Below are 14,217 nucleotides of genomic sequence, written 5' to 3'. Positions count from 1 at the left end.
TATTTAGTTTACAAATCTATACAAGCATTTTCTATAATTTTCCATAATTTGTAGAGCTTTTAAATTGATTTTCCTACATTTAAATTACTTGAATAATTATTAATTATTCCTTCAAATTATTTTGGGATGACTCAATTACCTAAAATCATTATCTTTGCATCTATGATATTTTCTTCAGGCATTTTACTCTATTTTTATAATTACATTAGTATTTTAGGCTACTTGCACAATCTTGCAGTAATATCCTATATTTTACATTTGTATTGTATTTGTCATTTATTCATGGTCAAAATCATATCCTACATTTTTATAATCTTCTACTATTATTTTAAAATATTACTTTGCATAAATGACATTTTTATATTTTTATTAATTGATTTATTAAATTATTTTTCCTTTAATTTCTATTTTTTAAACCTGGCCCAAAATTGGTATTAATTTCGGACCAGACATGCCCAAGTCTCTCGCCCAATCTCCCCAGCCCAAGCCAAACAACCCTCTATTCTAACCCGGACGGTACCCGTTTAAACGACCAGCCCAACCCCATGCTTTCATCTTGGCTGTTGATCTCAAATGATCGACGACCCCTAATAAACTAACCCATCTCATTATATCTCCATAAGCCAAACCCTAACCCATTTCTCCTAAGACGCCACCCCTAAATCCACTCTTCTCCTCTCCTCTCAAACCCTAGCAATCGTCTCTCTTATTCTGTCTAAAATCCGACTTCAACATGGAATCACTCTATGATTCCCTTTCCATTTACGCTCGGTCTCATCGTTTCTTACCCGATTTTGGTATTACATAAGTGCTTGCTCTATTTTGGCAAGTGTAAATCTCCGAATCAAGGGAGATTAGCTTCAACCGTTTGAAACTGGACAATATTTAGTCCATATACAGCATGACCATGGCTATATGGGTCCAATTAGCCAGGATTCCCAGCCAATCTTTGATTTCTGTCAACTAGGGTTTACCTATTTTTTCCCTAATCCGATTTTTATTTGATTCTGCATGTTAATACTTCCTTATTTATGTTTGATTTGACAGTTTTCCTTGTTTACTTGTTTAATTTCTGTCACTATATATACCCCTCCCCCATTCCCCTTTAGGACAGACTTGAATCGCTATAATCTCACTAAATTTGAAGCCTTGTTCTGTGGTTCCTTCATTATCTTGTTATGTGCTTTGTTTTGGCCGGCTAAAAGCCAAGACCACGGAGGGTCTACTGTTCAAACTTTCTCTTAGTACGAGCATTGCCCGGGGTTCTTTTGAATTTCTTTGGGAACTTTGACGCATTGAGGTTCTGGGTTCTTGTGGATCTTTTGTTCTTTATTGTTGTCCGTTTAATTAGTAAGCCACTTCACTTCTACAATTCCATCCTTATGTGTCTTCAATTTGCATGTGTCCTCACCTCTAAAATCCATGGCTTAATGTGTTTCCTGACTATTTTTATGCATGACTCTCTTAACTTTGCGATTGTTTTTATGTCTCTTTAGCGTTTAACCTTCTCCTAATGCTGCTAGATCTAAGATTATCTAAGTATTACTTGGATAATCTGACCCTCTTAAGTTCGTTTAACCAGTGTATTAGTGCATAAGTGTTCCTAAACATGCTTACTTGCTTTGCCCTGAATCTCTGTAATGAATACTTCATGTTCTGTAATGACCTGTGTTAGAACTTCCTTTGTTAACTATGACTTGTTTCCCAACTGCTTGTCATTAAGCATGCTCATTTGATCCTATACCCCATTAGTGATTGGCTGAGATCTTAACAAGCTACTTCAACCTGTTTTCTTTATCATGTTTGAACTATTTTGTTTCATGGCATAATCTGGACCTTCTTTAGTCAATTAGTCTACTGCGTCAATGCTAGAATGCCTACATGTGCTATTTGACATGAATTTACTTTCCCACTCTGTTCTGAATCTCTGGAATAATAGTTATGCATATGTAAAGTGTTCTAATATGTTGTTAAGAACTTTTCTATCAGCTATGATCCTGCTTCCCTGCTAATATGTCTCTCAGTATATCTTTGGCTCACCTAATTCCGGGCTCCTGCAGTGACTACTTGATTTGCCATGATGTGTGCTCCCTATCATGTCTCTATGCAATCTTGCTTCCTGATAATAGTTAACATGTTTGTCTTGTGGCACTAAGATGTATACTTAGCATAATTTGGACCTCTTAGGTTTTCAACTTGTTTGGTATTGTGTATTTGAGCATGATAACTTCTGTCAATCTCGTAAACTTGTTTCTCCCCTAACTCTTTCAATATGTGGTTGCTATGTGTTACTTTACTAAGTGTTGGAATCCTGCTGAACCTGCTTCTGAGTCTAGCTGAACCTTATTCTAAGTCTTGTGACCTGTTTGCTTAGTTGCTCTGTGTTCTCAACTTCTTCCCCTGAACCATTGCCCACTCTCTCTAATTTGTTGCCTATGCTATTCCGAACCTATCATTCTTGACCGGCTGAAAGCCAAGGCCACCAAAACTCTTACTTCTGACCTCCCTAGTGTAAGCACTGCTCGGGGTTCATTCGAGACCCTTGTGAACTCTCTCACACACTGGGATTTGGGGTCTTTTAGTCATTCCCTTTACTACTGAGACTTGCACTAATCCTGACACTCAACTCTTTCTTCTTATGGTCTACTGAATATGTAAATTGGTTGGTCAATCTATGATCGTGTGATCTAGCTTAAGTTCTTCTATGGATTCTGGGTAATGCTGATGAATATGGTTCCTGGTTATGCTGCGTGAAAGCTATTAAAGGCCCAGGCAATGCTGGGTGTTTCCTTTTGGGCCTGCTATGGGCCTACCGTAATTATTTGTACAGTACTTGTAATTATATTTGTTGGGCCTGTAATAATTTTGTAATGAACAAGTGGGTGTTAAAAAAATGGGGAATGGGTAGATTTTTAATGTTTGCATGAAAAGGGGTAGATAATATGCCTATAGGACTCATTGATTAACTTGCTATATGTGTCGTTCGATCTATATATGCACCGTAGAAATCATATCATTAGGGGAAGCACACACATATGCACTACCTCTTAGCAAACATGAATTCAAATGCTGCAACTATTTTTACTGCTATGTGTTGTTAGAAAACCTATCCATAGTAACAAAAGCCTATGAATTATCTTTCAATTCGCCTCAGCATATTCACTAGTAATTATGCCTATAGAATTTTGATCACTTCATTTGCTATTGTCTTGCACGGTACACTAGAAATCATGCCTATAGGATTTTGATCACTTCATTTGCCATTGTCTTGCACTGTTCACCTAGAAAACATGTCTATTGGGTTAAGTATAATGATAAAAAGGCTCTAAGTACTATACGTTAGAGATCATGCCTATAGGGAATAATTGCTCGCCATAATTGGTTAATACTAGACCACTCAACTACAGTTTTATGTACGCTACTGTTAGAGGGCATGGATAATACTGGGGTTTTTCTTAACAGCTTTTGCTATCTTTAGACTGCGTAGATCAGCAGGCACAACACTTATAGGTTTAAAACTTGAAACCTGCGATTTTAATAATCAACTTATAACAACTGTATAATCCCTTCTACAAGCGATATCTTGCATCTGAAATGGCCTGCATACTTTAATTCAAAGTCACCTAGCAATCATGTCTATAGGTTTTAAGGTTCTGAAACCTCTTAACTGGAATATTTGTCTTGTGTGCATTTGTTGCCTAAGTGTGGAGGCAAACTTGAGCCTTAACTGCCTATATGTGAATTCCAATCTGTTTTGTATGTCGCCTAGTTTTGACATTTTCTGAGTAGCCTAAGTTAAGTCTAGAACCACCAAAAGTAGAGGTCCAATGCCTCATGGACCATAGGCCTGAAACGGGTAGTGCACGCATAAGGTACAATTTGTAATTGAACTAGTTCGCTTTAGGTAACAACTTGAAGATAGTAATCGGGTAGCAGGAGATAATAGTTTATGCCCGCTGAACATTATGGTAACACTCTATTCAGAGGGAGCTACGAAGTATTATTGATGTTGCACGGGGTGATACTTTAGGCTAAAAAACATAGGACCCCCCATCCTATTTCTATTTATCCGTGAGTCAAGTGTTTGTATTTATTTAAGGTCTTTTAATAATGAATTTTCCCAAATTTCTTGCTTTCGTTGTCTTGGTTTGTCTAACTAATTCATATAATTTGAGTTTGGTCGGGACCCACAGTTGTGGACATTGAGGAGTGCCTATCACCTTCTCTTCGAGGTAATTTGAGCCCTTACCCAATTGTTGGTGACGCAAACTGGTAGAACCAGAGTTATTTGCAAATAGGTTCCCTAATGCACCTCAAACCCGTTAGGTGGCGACCCTCTCTTTTAACACCTTCCTTAAAAGAGTTGTCACGTGTCGAAACCCGATTTCGCGAGAAAAAGGGGCTTGACAGTCCATACCCCTGATGATGCCCGATTTTAACAAGAGTTCCTTTTCAACTTTGGGTACGAGGGTTGGCGTGAAATCGGCCGCGAAGTCTGCTAAAATTTGAGACTTGGTGGCTTTTCGGGGTTGATACTCGATATTGTACCCACTGATTTCGACGGCCCATTTAGCCAATCGATCCGAAAATTTGGGCTTGTGCAAAATATTACGAAGTGGGTATGTGGTTAACACACATATGGGGTGACATTGAAAGTATGGTTTTAACTTTCTAGAAGCGCTTATTAGTGCAAGTGCTAATTTCTCTAAGTGTGGATATCTAGTTTCTGCTTCCCCTAAGGTTCGACTTACATAGTAAACAGAAAATTACGTACCTTGGTCTTCTCGAACTAGGACACCACTCACTGCGATTTCCGATACCGCCAAGCATAAGTAAAGTTTCTCGATAGGTATCGCATTAATTCCTCTAATGCTTGTTGACATTCTGGGGTCCAAGTGAAATCGTTCTTCATCTTGAGTAAAGAGAAAAATCTGTGGCTTTGATCTGATGAACTCGAGATAAATCGGCCTAAAGCAGCTATCCGTCTAGTTAGCCTCTGCACGGCTTTTAGACTGTCCACGATGGTGATGTATTCAATGGTCTTGATTTTATCGGGGTTGATCTCGATTCCCCAATTCGACACCATGAAGCCCAGGAATTTTCCCGAATCGACCCCGAAAGCACATTTCTTGGGGTTGAGTTTCATGTTATATTTCCTCAAAATCTCGAACGTTTCCTACAAATGAGCCAAATGGTCCTCTGCGCGTAAGGTCTTAACTAGCATGTCATAAAATATAAACTTCCATTGGCTTACCTAGTTTTTCTTCGAACATCTTATTTACAAGGCGTTGGTAAGTAGCTCATGCATTTTTTAGCCCGAAGGTCAGTACATTATAACAATATGTTCCATACTTGGTGATAAACAAAGTCTTTTCCTGGTCTTCCGGGTTCATTTGAATTTGATTGTACCCGGAATAGACATCGAGAAAGGTAAGGATCTCGTGGCCAGCCGTGGCGTCGATCATGCGATCGACGTTAGGCAGTGGAAAGGAATCTCTGGGCCATGCCTTGTTTAAGTCCTTATAATCTACACACATTCTAAGTTTGTTCCCTTTTTTAGGGACTGCGACTATATTGGCTAGCCATTTGGAGTATTTTACCTCCCGAAAGGACCCTATTTTGAGAAGTTTTATTACCTCGTCTTTTATGAATGCGTGCTTTACCTCGGACTGGGGTCTTCTCTTCTGCTTCACCGGTTAGAACCTAGGGTCCAGGCTTAGTCGATGCATCGTTATCTCCGGTGGGACCCCTGTCATGTCTAAATGGGACTAAGCAAAACAATCCATTTTATCAATAAGAAACTGAATAAGCTTTTTCCTGAGTTCGGGGGTTAACCCCGTTCCTAGTTATACCTTTCGCTTGGGCAGGTACTCGATCAGTATAACCTGTTCCAACTCTTCGACCGTTGATTTGGTGGCGTCGGAGTCTTCGAGTACAATAAAGGTTCAAGGGGTCAGAAAATCCTCTTCTTCTTCTTCTTCTTCTATCTCCTGCTTTCCTGATTCAGTCGTGGCTGGTGTCTATGATTGCTATTTGGTTTCCTATTTACCTTTGATGCTCGACCTTTCCGAGGTTGATAACGTTGAAACCAGTATTACCTCGTCAACTGCAAACATTTCCTTTGCAGCATGCTACTCCCCGTACACTATTTTCACGCCGTCCGACGTCGGGAATTTCATCATTTGGTGGAGAGTCAAAGGAACTGCCCTCATGTTATGGATCCAAGACCTCCCGAGTAGGGCATTGTACCTCATGTCGCCCTCGATCACGCGGAACTTGGTATCTTGAATGGTTCCAGACACGTTCACCGGCAGAGTAATCTCACCTTTAGTTGTTTCATTGGCCATGTTGAAGCCATTTAAGATCCGAGCTGCGGGCACAATTTGATCTTACAGGCCGAGTTGCTCCACGACCCTCGATCGGATGATATCGCCGAGCTACCTGGATCCACTAAAATACGCTTAACTTGAACTTTATTTAATAAGATAGAAATTACCAAAGCGTCGTTGTGTGGTTGAGAAATGCCATCTGCTTCTTCGTCGTTCAATGACAAGGAGCCCTCGGTACATAATCCCGGGTCCATTTCTCCCTAGTGATTGATACCTTAGTGCGTTTGAATACGGGCCCTTGCGGAATATCGACCCCGCCGACGATCATATGGATGACATGTTGAGGTTCCTCCTGTTCATTTTTCCCATTGGCGTCTCTGTCTCTGAAATGATTCTTGGATCGGTTGCTAAGGAACTCTCAAAAGTGGTTGAATAGACGGGCTACCTCCTCCCTTAATTGCCTGCAATCCTCGTCTTGTGACCATGCGTGCCATGATACTTGCACATCAAATTTGGGTTTCTTTGGGAAGGATCGGTTTGTATGGGTCTGGGCCACCTAGTATCTTTGATCCTTCCAATTGCCGAGACAATGCCCGGTTCATCGATGCTAAAGTTATATTCCGATAACCGAGGTGCCTCTAAGGGATCGACATGCTTATCAAAACCATTTTTGCCCATAAGTCCCCGAGAATTTATCCTCGATTGTTCTTCGATAATTGCGAGAGGGATTGCGCCCCGAGCCACTATTTCTTCGATCTGCGGTATATGGTTGATATCGTTCTCTATTCAACCTTGTCTCCCTGTCGATGTCCCGAGGGGTTTTAACTGCCAATCTATTTGGATATACTGAACTGGAAGGGGCTCTTAATTGGTCGTCCTCGACCTTGATCTTCGATTGATATCGATTGTGCACATCTGCCAAAGTTACAGCTGGATACTCGACCAAATTTTTCTTCATCTGTCGTGATGCTATCGAACTCCGCTTGTTCAACCCCTGGGTGAAAACTTGAAAGGCCCAATCATATGTGAGCGGTGGCAACTCCATGCGTTCCATTTAAAAACGGGATACGAAATCCCTCAGCATTTCGTTATCCCTTTGTCTTATCTTGAAAACATCCGATTTTCTGGTTACGACCTTTATGGCCCCAGCGTGTGCCTTCACAAAAGAATCTGCTAACATGGCAAATGAGTCGATGGAATTCGGTGGCAAGTTGTGATACCAAATCATTGCTCCCTTTGATAGAGTTTCCCCAAATTTCTTCAAAAAAACGGACTCGATCTCATCATCTTCTAAGTCATTTCCCTTAATTCAGCATGTGTACGAAGTGATATCTTCATTAGGATCGGTGGTTCAGTTGTATTTGGGTATATCCGGCATAGGGAACTTCTTAGGAATGGGCTTCGGAGCCGCACTCTAAGGAAAAGGCTTTTGCACGAACTTTTTTGAATCCAAACCCTTTAAGATCGGGGGTGCCCCCGGTATCTGATCAACTCGGGAGTTGTAGGTTTCCATTTTTTTTGTCATTATCTTCGATTTTCTTTTCTCCCGACTCAATTCTTTTGGTGAGCTCCTCGAGCATTTTCATAATTGTTGGATCAGTCCCTGACCCGTTACCATTCGACCTTTCCGGCACTAGCTCGGTACGGCGAGTGATTTTCCGCTCGACCACACTCGGAGTTCTATGTTGACTCTGAAGCTGAGCAATAGCGGCCTGCTGAGCCTGTAGCATCTCGAATATGACCTGGAGACTAACTCCCCCGTCTCCTATGCCCCGTGTTCCTTGGCCACTAGATCGGTTTTCCCTGCGTACACTCCTTCGGGGTCTGCGCCTAAATCCGCATTCAAAGCAATGTGCGAACTGATATCGACTAGATCGACGATCGGTACTCCCCCGAGATTAGCCGGTGGCACCCCGGCTCCTGGAGCAATTACGTTGTAGTTTTTCCCGTGAAATCCAAGACCATCGTCACCATGTATAGGTACGTTTTGTGAGTTTGACATGTTTTAACCTGATAACAAAAATTCTTGACAAGAACAAGTGTGAAAATAAAGTGTGTTATCAGAATCAGCACTGAAACAATCATTATTATCCTTAGCCCCACGATGGGCGCCAAATTGTTTACCCTAAAATCCGAGTAACAATTAAACTTATATTGTGGTTTTAAGGATATGTGATTTAATCCAATACCAATTATAAACAAGGCATTAAATATCTAAACTGAATAATAAAATAAGTCAAACCGGTGTGCAAGTCAAATCTTGACCTCGAATTATGACAATCTCGAGGTGGAATAGTGGGAATAGCAAGTTATAAAGCAACTCTAATGAACAGTAAGTAAAATAGCTAGAGAATAAAGTGCATGTATTTTCTTATCAGTCAAAAAACGTGTCTTACAAATGAATGAGCTCCCCTTTATATAATAAGGGAGTCCTAAATAAGGTACACTTCTAATTACAGTAGGAAATCATATTTGACAGCTGTCTAACCACCAAGGGTCAATTCGTTCCGCAATTTACGCCGTGATCTTCGGGCGGTTGCCGGTATCTCGCTTTTTCTGTTACTGAATCATAACAGTATTATCTCGAGGTATGCCTTCTTCCGACCTCGACAAATGATTTCAACCTCGACCTCGATATGGGAAAGGAACCTCGACCCAGAGCTCGACATCGTGACCTCTCGACGTGGTATCGCCTTTTCCATCGAAGAAGGAAATCGGGCCGTATACAATATGAAATGTTTTGACACATCTTAGCTTTGCCCGTTTTCCATGGGGCCGTGTACACCCGGCCAACCAGTATGTCTGCGATGCGTTTCGGTATGAATATCCTTCACGGTCCTCCGCTAGCGCGTTTAATCTACTCCATTGGCACGTGGGCTATTACATTCCTCTCTAGAGAAAGATACAGAGAAGAGAGAGATTGTGTGTAATAGATTTTGAAAAATAAAATAATGGAGTCTAATATTAGATCCATTGTGGAAAAGGACTACTTTATTGGGCAAAAGTGCGTCTAAGTTCTCTTCATGTAAGGACTGTGGGCCCCACCCTACTCCACCCCCCTCCCCTTAGATTCTCCTTCTCCTTCTCCTCCTCCTCACTTTGCTTCCATTTTCTTCTCTCCTACTCAACAAACAACGGCGCCAAAATACCTCTTACTTCTCTCTCCTCTCTCTCTATATAGTGCTTGCAATGTCACTCTCTTTCTCTCTACAACTTATAGAAGTTTCATTTGCTTAAACAAATGTGTAGCTAGTACGAATAAAAATTCTTCAAGGAAAAAGTGCTGAAGTGAAAATCCAGTTTTGCCCCTACATCACCGCCAGTTTTTTGGTGGTGCCAGCGACGGCGTTCTGAATTTAGAGCCCGGAACAGTTAAATGGGTTGTAATGTGGTACCCGTTTATCAAGTGGGTGCGTAATTGTGTTATGGTAAAATTATGAGTAGATATGGTGTATTAGGACCATTAAGTTGTTGAGGATACCACTGCAGGCGTGGGAGGAAGCAATGTTTTTGATGGAGTTTCAGATAAGAAGAAGATGATGGCCCCTAAATTTACGTATTTATTTTTATTGTGGGTCTGCATGTGGGTGAACCATAAGATCTCTTTATTGGATTGGCTTGCTCTGGATTTTGCTCTATAATAAACATGTATTTGTTTTTATTCCAGGTAAAATTTTATTTATTTTTTACCTTTTCAAGTTTTACTTGAATTTTATGCTTATTTAATTATTGTTCCATTTAGTGGTCTCTTACTTGTTCATTTGTTTTTTTTGGTTGGTAATTGGGTGATTATGGCTGACATAGTGGTGGACTAATGAGTCTGAATCTGTATTTGCGATTGATATAATAGTAATTCTGAAGTAACAATTTTGCGATCAATATAATATCTAGTACCCGTGGAATAGTTGAGTTGAGCCAGACACCACTTGTCATTAAAAAATTACTACACTTGTTATGTTGAAGTAACAATTATGCAAGAAAATTTCCTTTTAAATTGTAGGACTAGTTTGTCTTTGAGACTGTGCTCTTTGGAAATTAAGCAACATATGTTATTGCAAGTGGGTATTGGTGCATGCACTTGAATCAATCTCTGGAATTTTATATTGATGCCATACCCCTTCGTTTTCCTTTGCTCTAGAAAAGGTGTTTTCATGTTCTTGGTCACGTTGTTGAACTGGAAATGAACATAACAAGTTGTTTCATGCATATGTGGTTGGATTTGTCAGGTCTATAATTGCAGATTAAGCGGGCCTCGCTGCTGAAATAGTAGATATATAGTCTCTCCAACAAATGAACTGAAGACTTGGTCAAATTGGATGCAATGTTAAGGACATTAGCATCAGCTTTGTTAATTTTGTCATTCCTTGTTTCCTTATCGGCTGCTGATAATGGTTTCCCTCGTTGTAACTGTGATGATGAAGGATTTTGGAGCATTGAGCGTATCTTAGAGTGCCAAAGAATCAGTGATTTATTTATTGCGATAGCCTATTTTTCCATCCCAATTGAGCTCCTCTACTTTGTAAGCTGTTCTAACTTTCCATTCAAATGGGTGCTCTTCCAATTTATTGCTTTCATTGTTCTGTGTGGGATGACTCATTTGCTCAATTTCTGGACTTACTATGGCCAACACCCATTTCAGCTTATGCTTGCTCTAACCATTTTTAAAGTCCTCACTGCACTAGTATCCTTTGCCACTGCTATAACCCTTATCACCCTCTTTCCTATGCTTCTCAAAATCAAAGTGAGGGAGTTTATGCTGAAGAAGAAGACTTGGGATCTTGGTCGAGAAGTTGGACTAATAAAGCAGCAAAAGGAAGCTGGATGGCATGTCCGGATGCTTACACAAGAGATTCGAAAGTCACTTGATCGTCATACAATATTATATACTACTCTGGTGGAGTTAGCGAAGACACTGGATTTGCATAATTGTGCTATTTGGAAGCCCAATGAGAATAAAACTGAGATGAACCTGATTCATGAGCTGAAAGGAAGAAGCTTTTCTAGTATGTATAATTTACCTATTCCGACAAGTGATCCAGATGTAAGGGAGATTAAGGGGAGTGATGGAGTAAAGTTACTTGATGCCGACTCCCCACTTGCTGCTGCGAGTAGTGGAGGGAGTAGTGAACCAGGAGCTGTGGCTGCTGTTAGGATGCCGATGCTGAAGGTGTCGAACTTCAAAGGTGGAACTCCTGAACTTGTCCCAGAATGTTATGCCATACTGGTTTTGGTTCTTCCTGGTGAACAAGGTAGATCTTGGAGCAACCAGGAAATTGAGATAGTCAGGGTCGTGGCTGATCAGGTTGCTGTGGCTCTGTCCCATGCTGCAGTTCTTGAAGAGTCTCAGCATATGAGAGAAACATTGGAGGAGCAAAATCGAGCTCTGCAACAAGCGAAGCAGGATGCACTTAGGGCGAGTCAAGCAAGGAATGCATTTCAGATGGTTATGAGCCATGGTCTGAGAAGACCCATGCACTCAATTTTGGGTCTTCTTTCCTTGTTGCAAGATGATAACTTGGGTAATGAGCAGCAGCTTCTTGTGGATGCAATGGCTAAAACCAGCAATGTTGTGTCAACCCTAATAAATGATGTGATGGATACTTCAACAAAGGACAATAGTAGATTCCCTTTGGAGATGAGGCATTTTCAGCTACATTCCATGATAAAAGAAGCTGCTTGTCTTGCCAAGTGTCTGTGTGCTAATAGGGGTTACAATATTTCCATCGAGGTTGACAAATCTTTGCCAAATCATGTCTTGGGTGATGAAAGAAGAGTTTTTCAAGTTATTCTTCATATGGTTGGGAATCTTTTGAAGGACCCCAATGGAGGTTATCTTACATTTAGAGTTCTCCCAGAAAGTGCAAGAAGGGAAGGCATCGACGGAGCTTGGAAGACAAGGAGATCACACTCATCTCTTGAAAATTTCTATATCAGGTTTGAAGTTGGATCAAGCAATAATCATTCTCAGCCAGAGGGCATAACATCCACATTGCCACATTGTTGTGAAACACGCCGCAGTAGGGAAGTGGAGGAAAGGTTGAGCTTCACAGTGTGCAGAAAGCTGGTTCAGGTACTCTATTGCTAAATAGCTGCATCTATGCATGTGTCATATAACTGGAATTTATGCACCCAACTCATTTGGTTTTAAGCTCTTTCTTCTGTGGTAACACTAGACACTCAACTATGAGAAGCAAGTAAAGTTGTTATCTCTAGGGAAAAATGACATTGGTGCAGGCTCGTTTGAGATTTCTCTTGAGTTGGATGAGACCTTTTGCATCAAATTATGTGGATGACATGAACTACTGCAACTTCTGTGCTAGAAGAGATAGTGCAATGTCACGACCTTGATTGCTTCTACCTATTTTTACCCAATCTTCTCATATAAGTAAATACCCCAAATTCCGCTTTGACATAGAATCGTTTCCTTACTAGGAAATATGATAAGAAAATTGCTTCAGTTGATTTATTGAGCTTTTAGCTCAGTTATTGGCAATGAAAATCTGAAACCATGCATAGAAGTTGGTAGTACACTGCTTTTTTGTTATTTTCTTTTCCTTTCATAACAATTTCACGTGCATATATTTGCAGTTAATTTAGGGTTGAACTAATGTGCAGTTGATGCAAGGAGACATCTGGGTAGTCCCAAATCAAGAAGGTTTTGATCAAAGCATGACTGTCATTCTTGGGTTTCAACTGCGGTCATCAATTGCCATAGGCATTCCTGAATATGGAGAATCTTCTGATCACTCGCATCCACACTCACTCCTCCAGGGGGTTAATGTTCTCTTAGCAGATTATGATGATGTGAATAGAGCTGTAACAAGGAAGCTACTTGAAAAATTAGGATGCATTGTTTCTGCAGTTTCATCGGGACACGACTGTCTTGGTGCTCTTGGCCCTGCTGTATCTTCGTTCCAAATTGTCCTTTTGGATCTTCACCTGCCTGATTTAGACGGCTTCGAAGTAACCATGAGAATTAGGAAGTTTCGCAGCCGCAGCTGGCCATTGATCATTGGTCTTGCATCTGCTGATGAAGATGTTAGTGGAAAATGCCTGCAGATTGGAATGAATGGAATTATTCGTAAGCCGGTGCTACTGCCTGGAATTGCTGATGAGCTTCAAAGGGTCCTTCTACAGGCAAGCAGAATCATGTGATGATGTAAAGACTGCCTTATAGTGGAGCATAATAAGGCAGGGCTTCATTTAACAACCTAATGCTAAGCAAACAAAATTGCTTAGGACCAACCGCTGCCCACCCCTGAAGATTCCAGCAGACAGATGTTACATACAAACATTGAAATCAGATTGGTATAGAAAATATATCTTCTTTTTTCTTTACATAATCTTTATGCTATACAGGATCCGCCAGGTGTGCCCTTTCAACATTTTATTGAGCTTAACAACTGATCAGAATTTATCTAAGATGTCCCTAAAACTGAAGTAGTTACGTAATGACTTGAGAATAGCTCCATTTTTAAGCTAGAGAGCACTAGATTCATGCATTAAGATTTGCTTTAGCAGAAAATCTGTTGCCAATTGAAAATTTTTGGGCGAAGGATGTCCAAAAGACTGATTTGAAATGTACGCTTTTATGATTATGCATTTACAGATATACTAAAATACTTCATAGATGAGAATATATATACATACTTTTGGGACTTTAATGAAGCAGATGCTTTGTTGTTGGCAACATTATATCCTAGTTGACTGAAAGAAATTGTGCTCACAAGATATTTTAAAAAGTTGACGACACTAATTTGATGATGACCCCTATCTGTTTTTGTCTCCAACTTGGATCTGGAGTGTGATACTCAGATTGGTGTGATTTCCGTATAGGATCTGATTTTGATCTTTATGTATACGTTAGGTGGTTAGGAGTCCTTTGCTT

The 14,217-nt window shown here is 40.4% G+C and overlaps 1 protein-coding gene across 2 annotated transcripts; it reads left to right on the top strand.

Annotated features, from left to right (window-relative positions):
- The first annotated feature begins 9,415 nt into the window (after positions 1 to 9,415).
- LOC109213928 (ethylene receptor 2-like) lies at positions 9,416 to 13,993 on the top strand. Of its 2 annotated transcripts, none has more exons than XM_019377770.1 (3): positions 9,416 to 9,996; positions 10,556 to 12,399; positions 12,918 to 13,003. In XM_019377770.1, exons 2-3 carry the CDS (start codon positions 10,651 to 10,653, stop codon positions 12,924 to 12,926), a joined length of 1,758 nt encoding a protein of 585 aa, XP_019233315.1. In that variant the 5' UTR covers positions 9,416 to 9,996; positions 10,556 to 10,650; the 3' UTR covers positions 12,927 to 13,003. The 2 variants fall into 2 exon arrangements, with proteins under 2 accessions (XP_019233315.1, XP_019233314.1); XM_019377769.1 differs by having other exon boundaries at positions 9,420 to 9,996; positions 12,945 to 13,993.
- The last annotated feature ends 224 nt before the right edge of the window (positions 13,994 to 14,217 follow it).

This window comes from Nicotiana attenuata, unplaced genomic scaffold (genome assembly GCF_001879085.1).
Source record: "Nicotiana attenuata strain UT unplaced genomic scaffold, NIATTr2, whole genome shotgun sequence".
In the NCBI taxonomy this organism is placed as follows: Eukaryota; Viridiplantae; Streptophyta; class Magnoliopsida; order Solanales; family Solanaceae; genus Nicotiana; species Nicotiana attenuata.
The sequence above is the reverse complement of the archived record's forward strand: the minus strand, read 5'-3'. Positions and strand labels throughout refer to the sequence as shown.

Bases quoted from the DNA above. Each gene is read 5' to 3' on its own strand.
- LOC109213928 (XM_019377769.1), top strand. From the start codon at position 10,651: ATGTTAAGGACATTAGCATCAGCTTTGTTAATTTTGTCATTCCTTGTT. The intron at 12,400-12,944 runs GTACTCTATTGC...ACTAATGTGCAG, and splicing joins TGTGCAGAAAGCTGGTTCAG to TTGATGCAAGGAGACATCTG.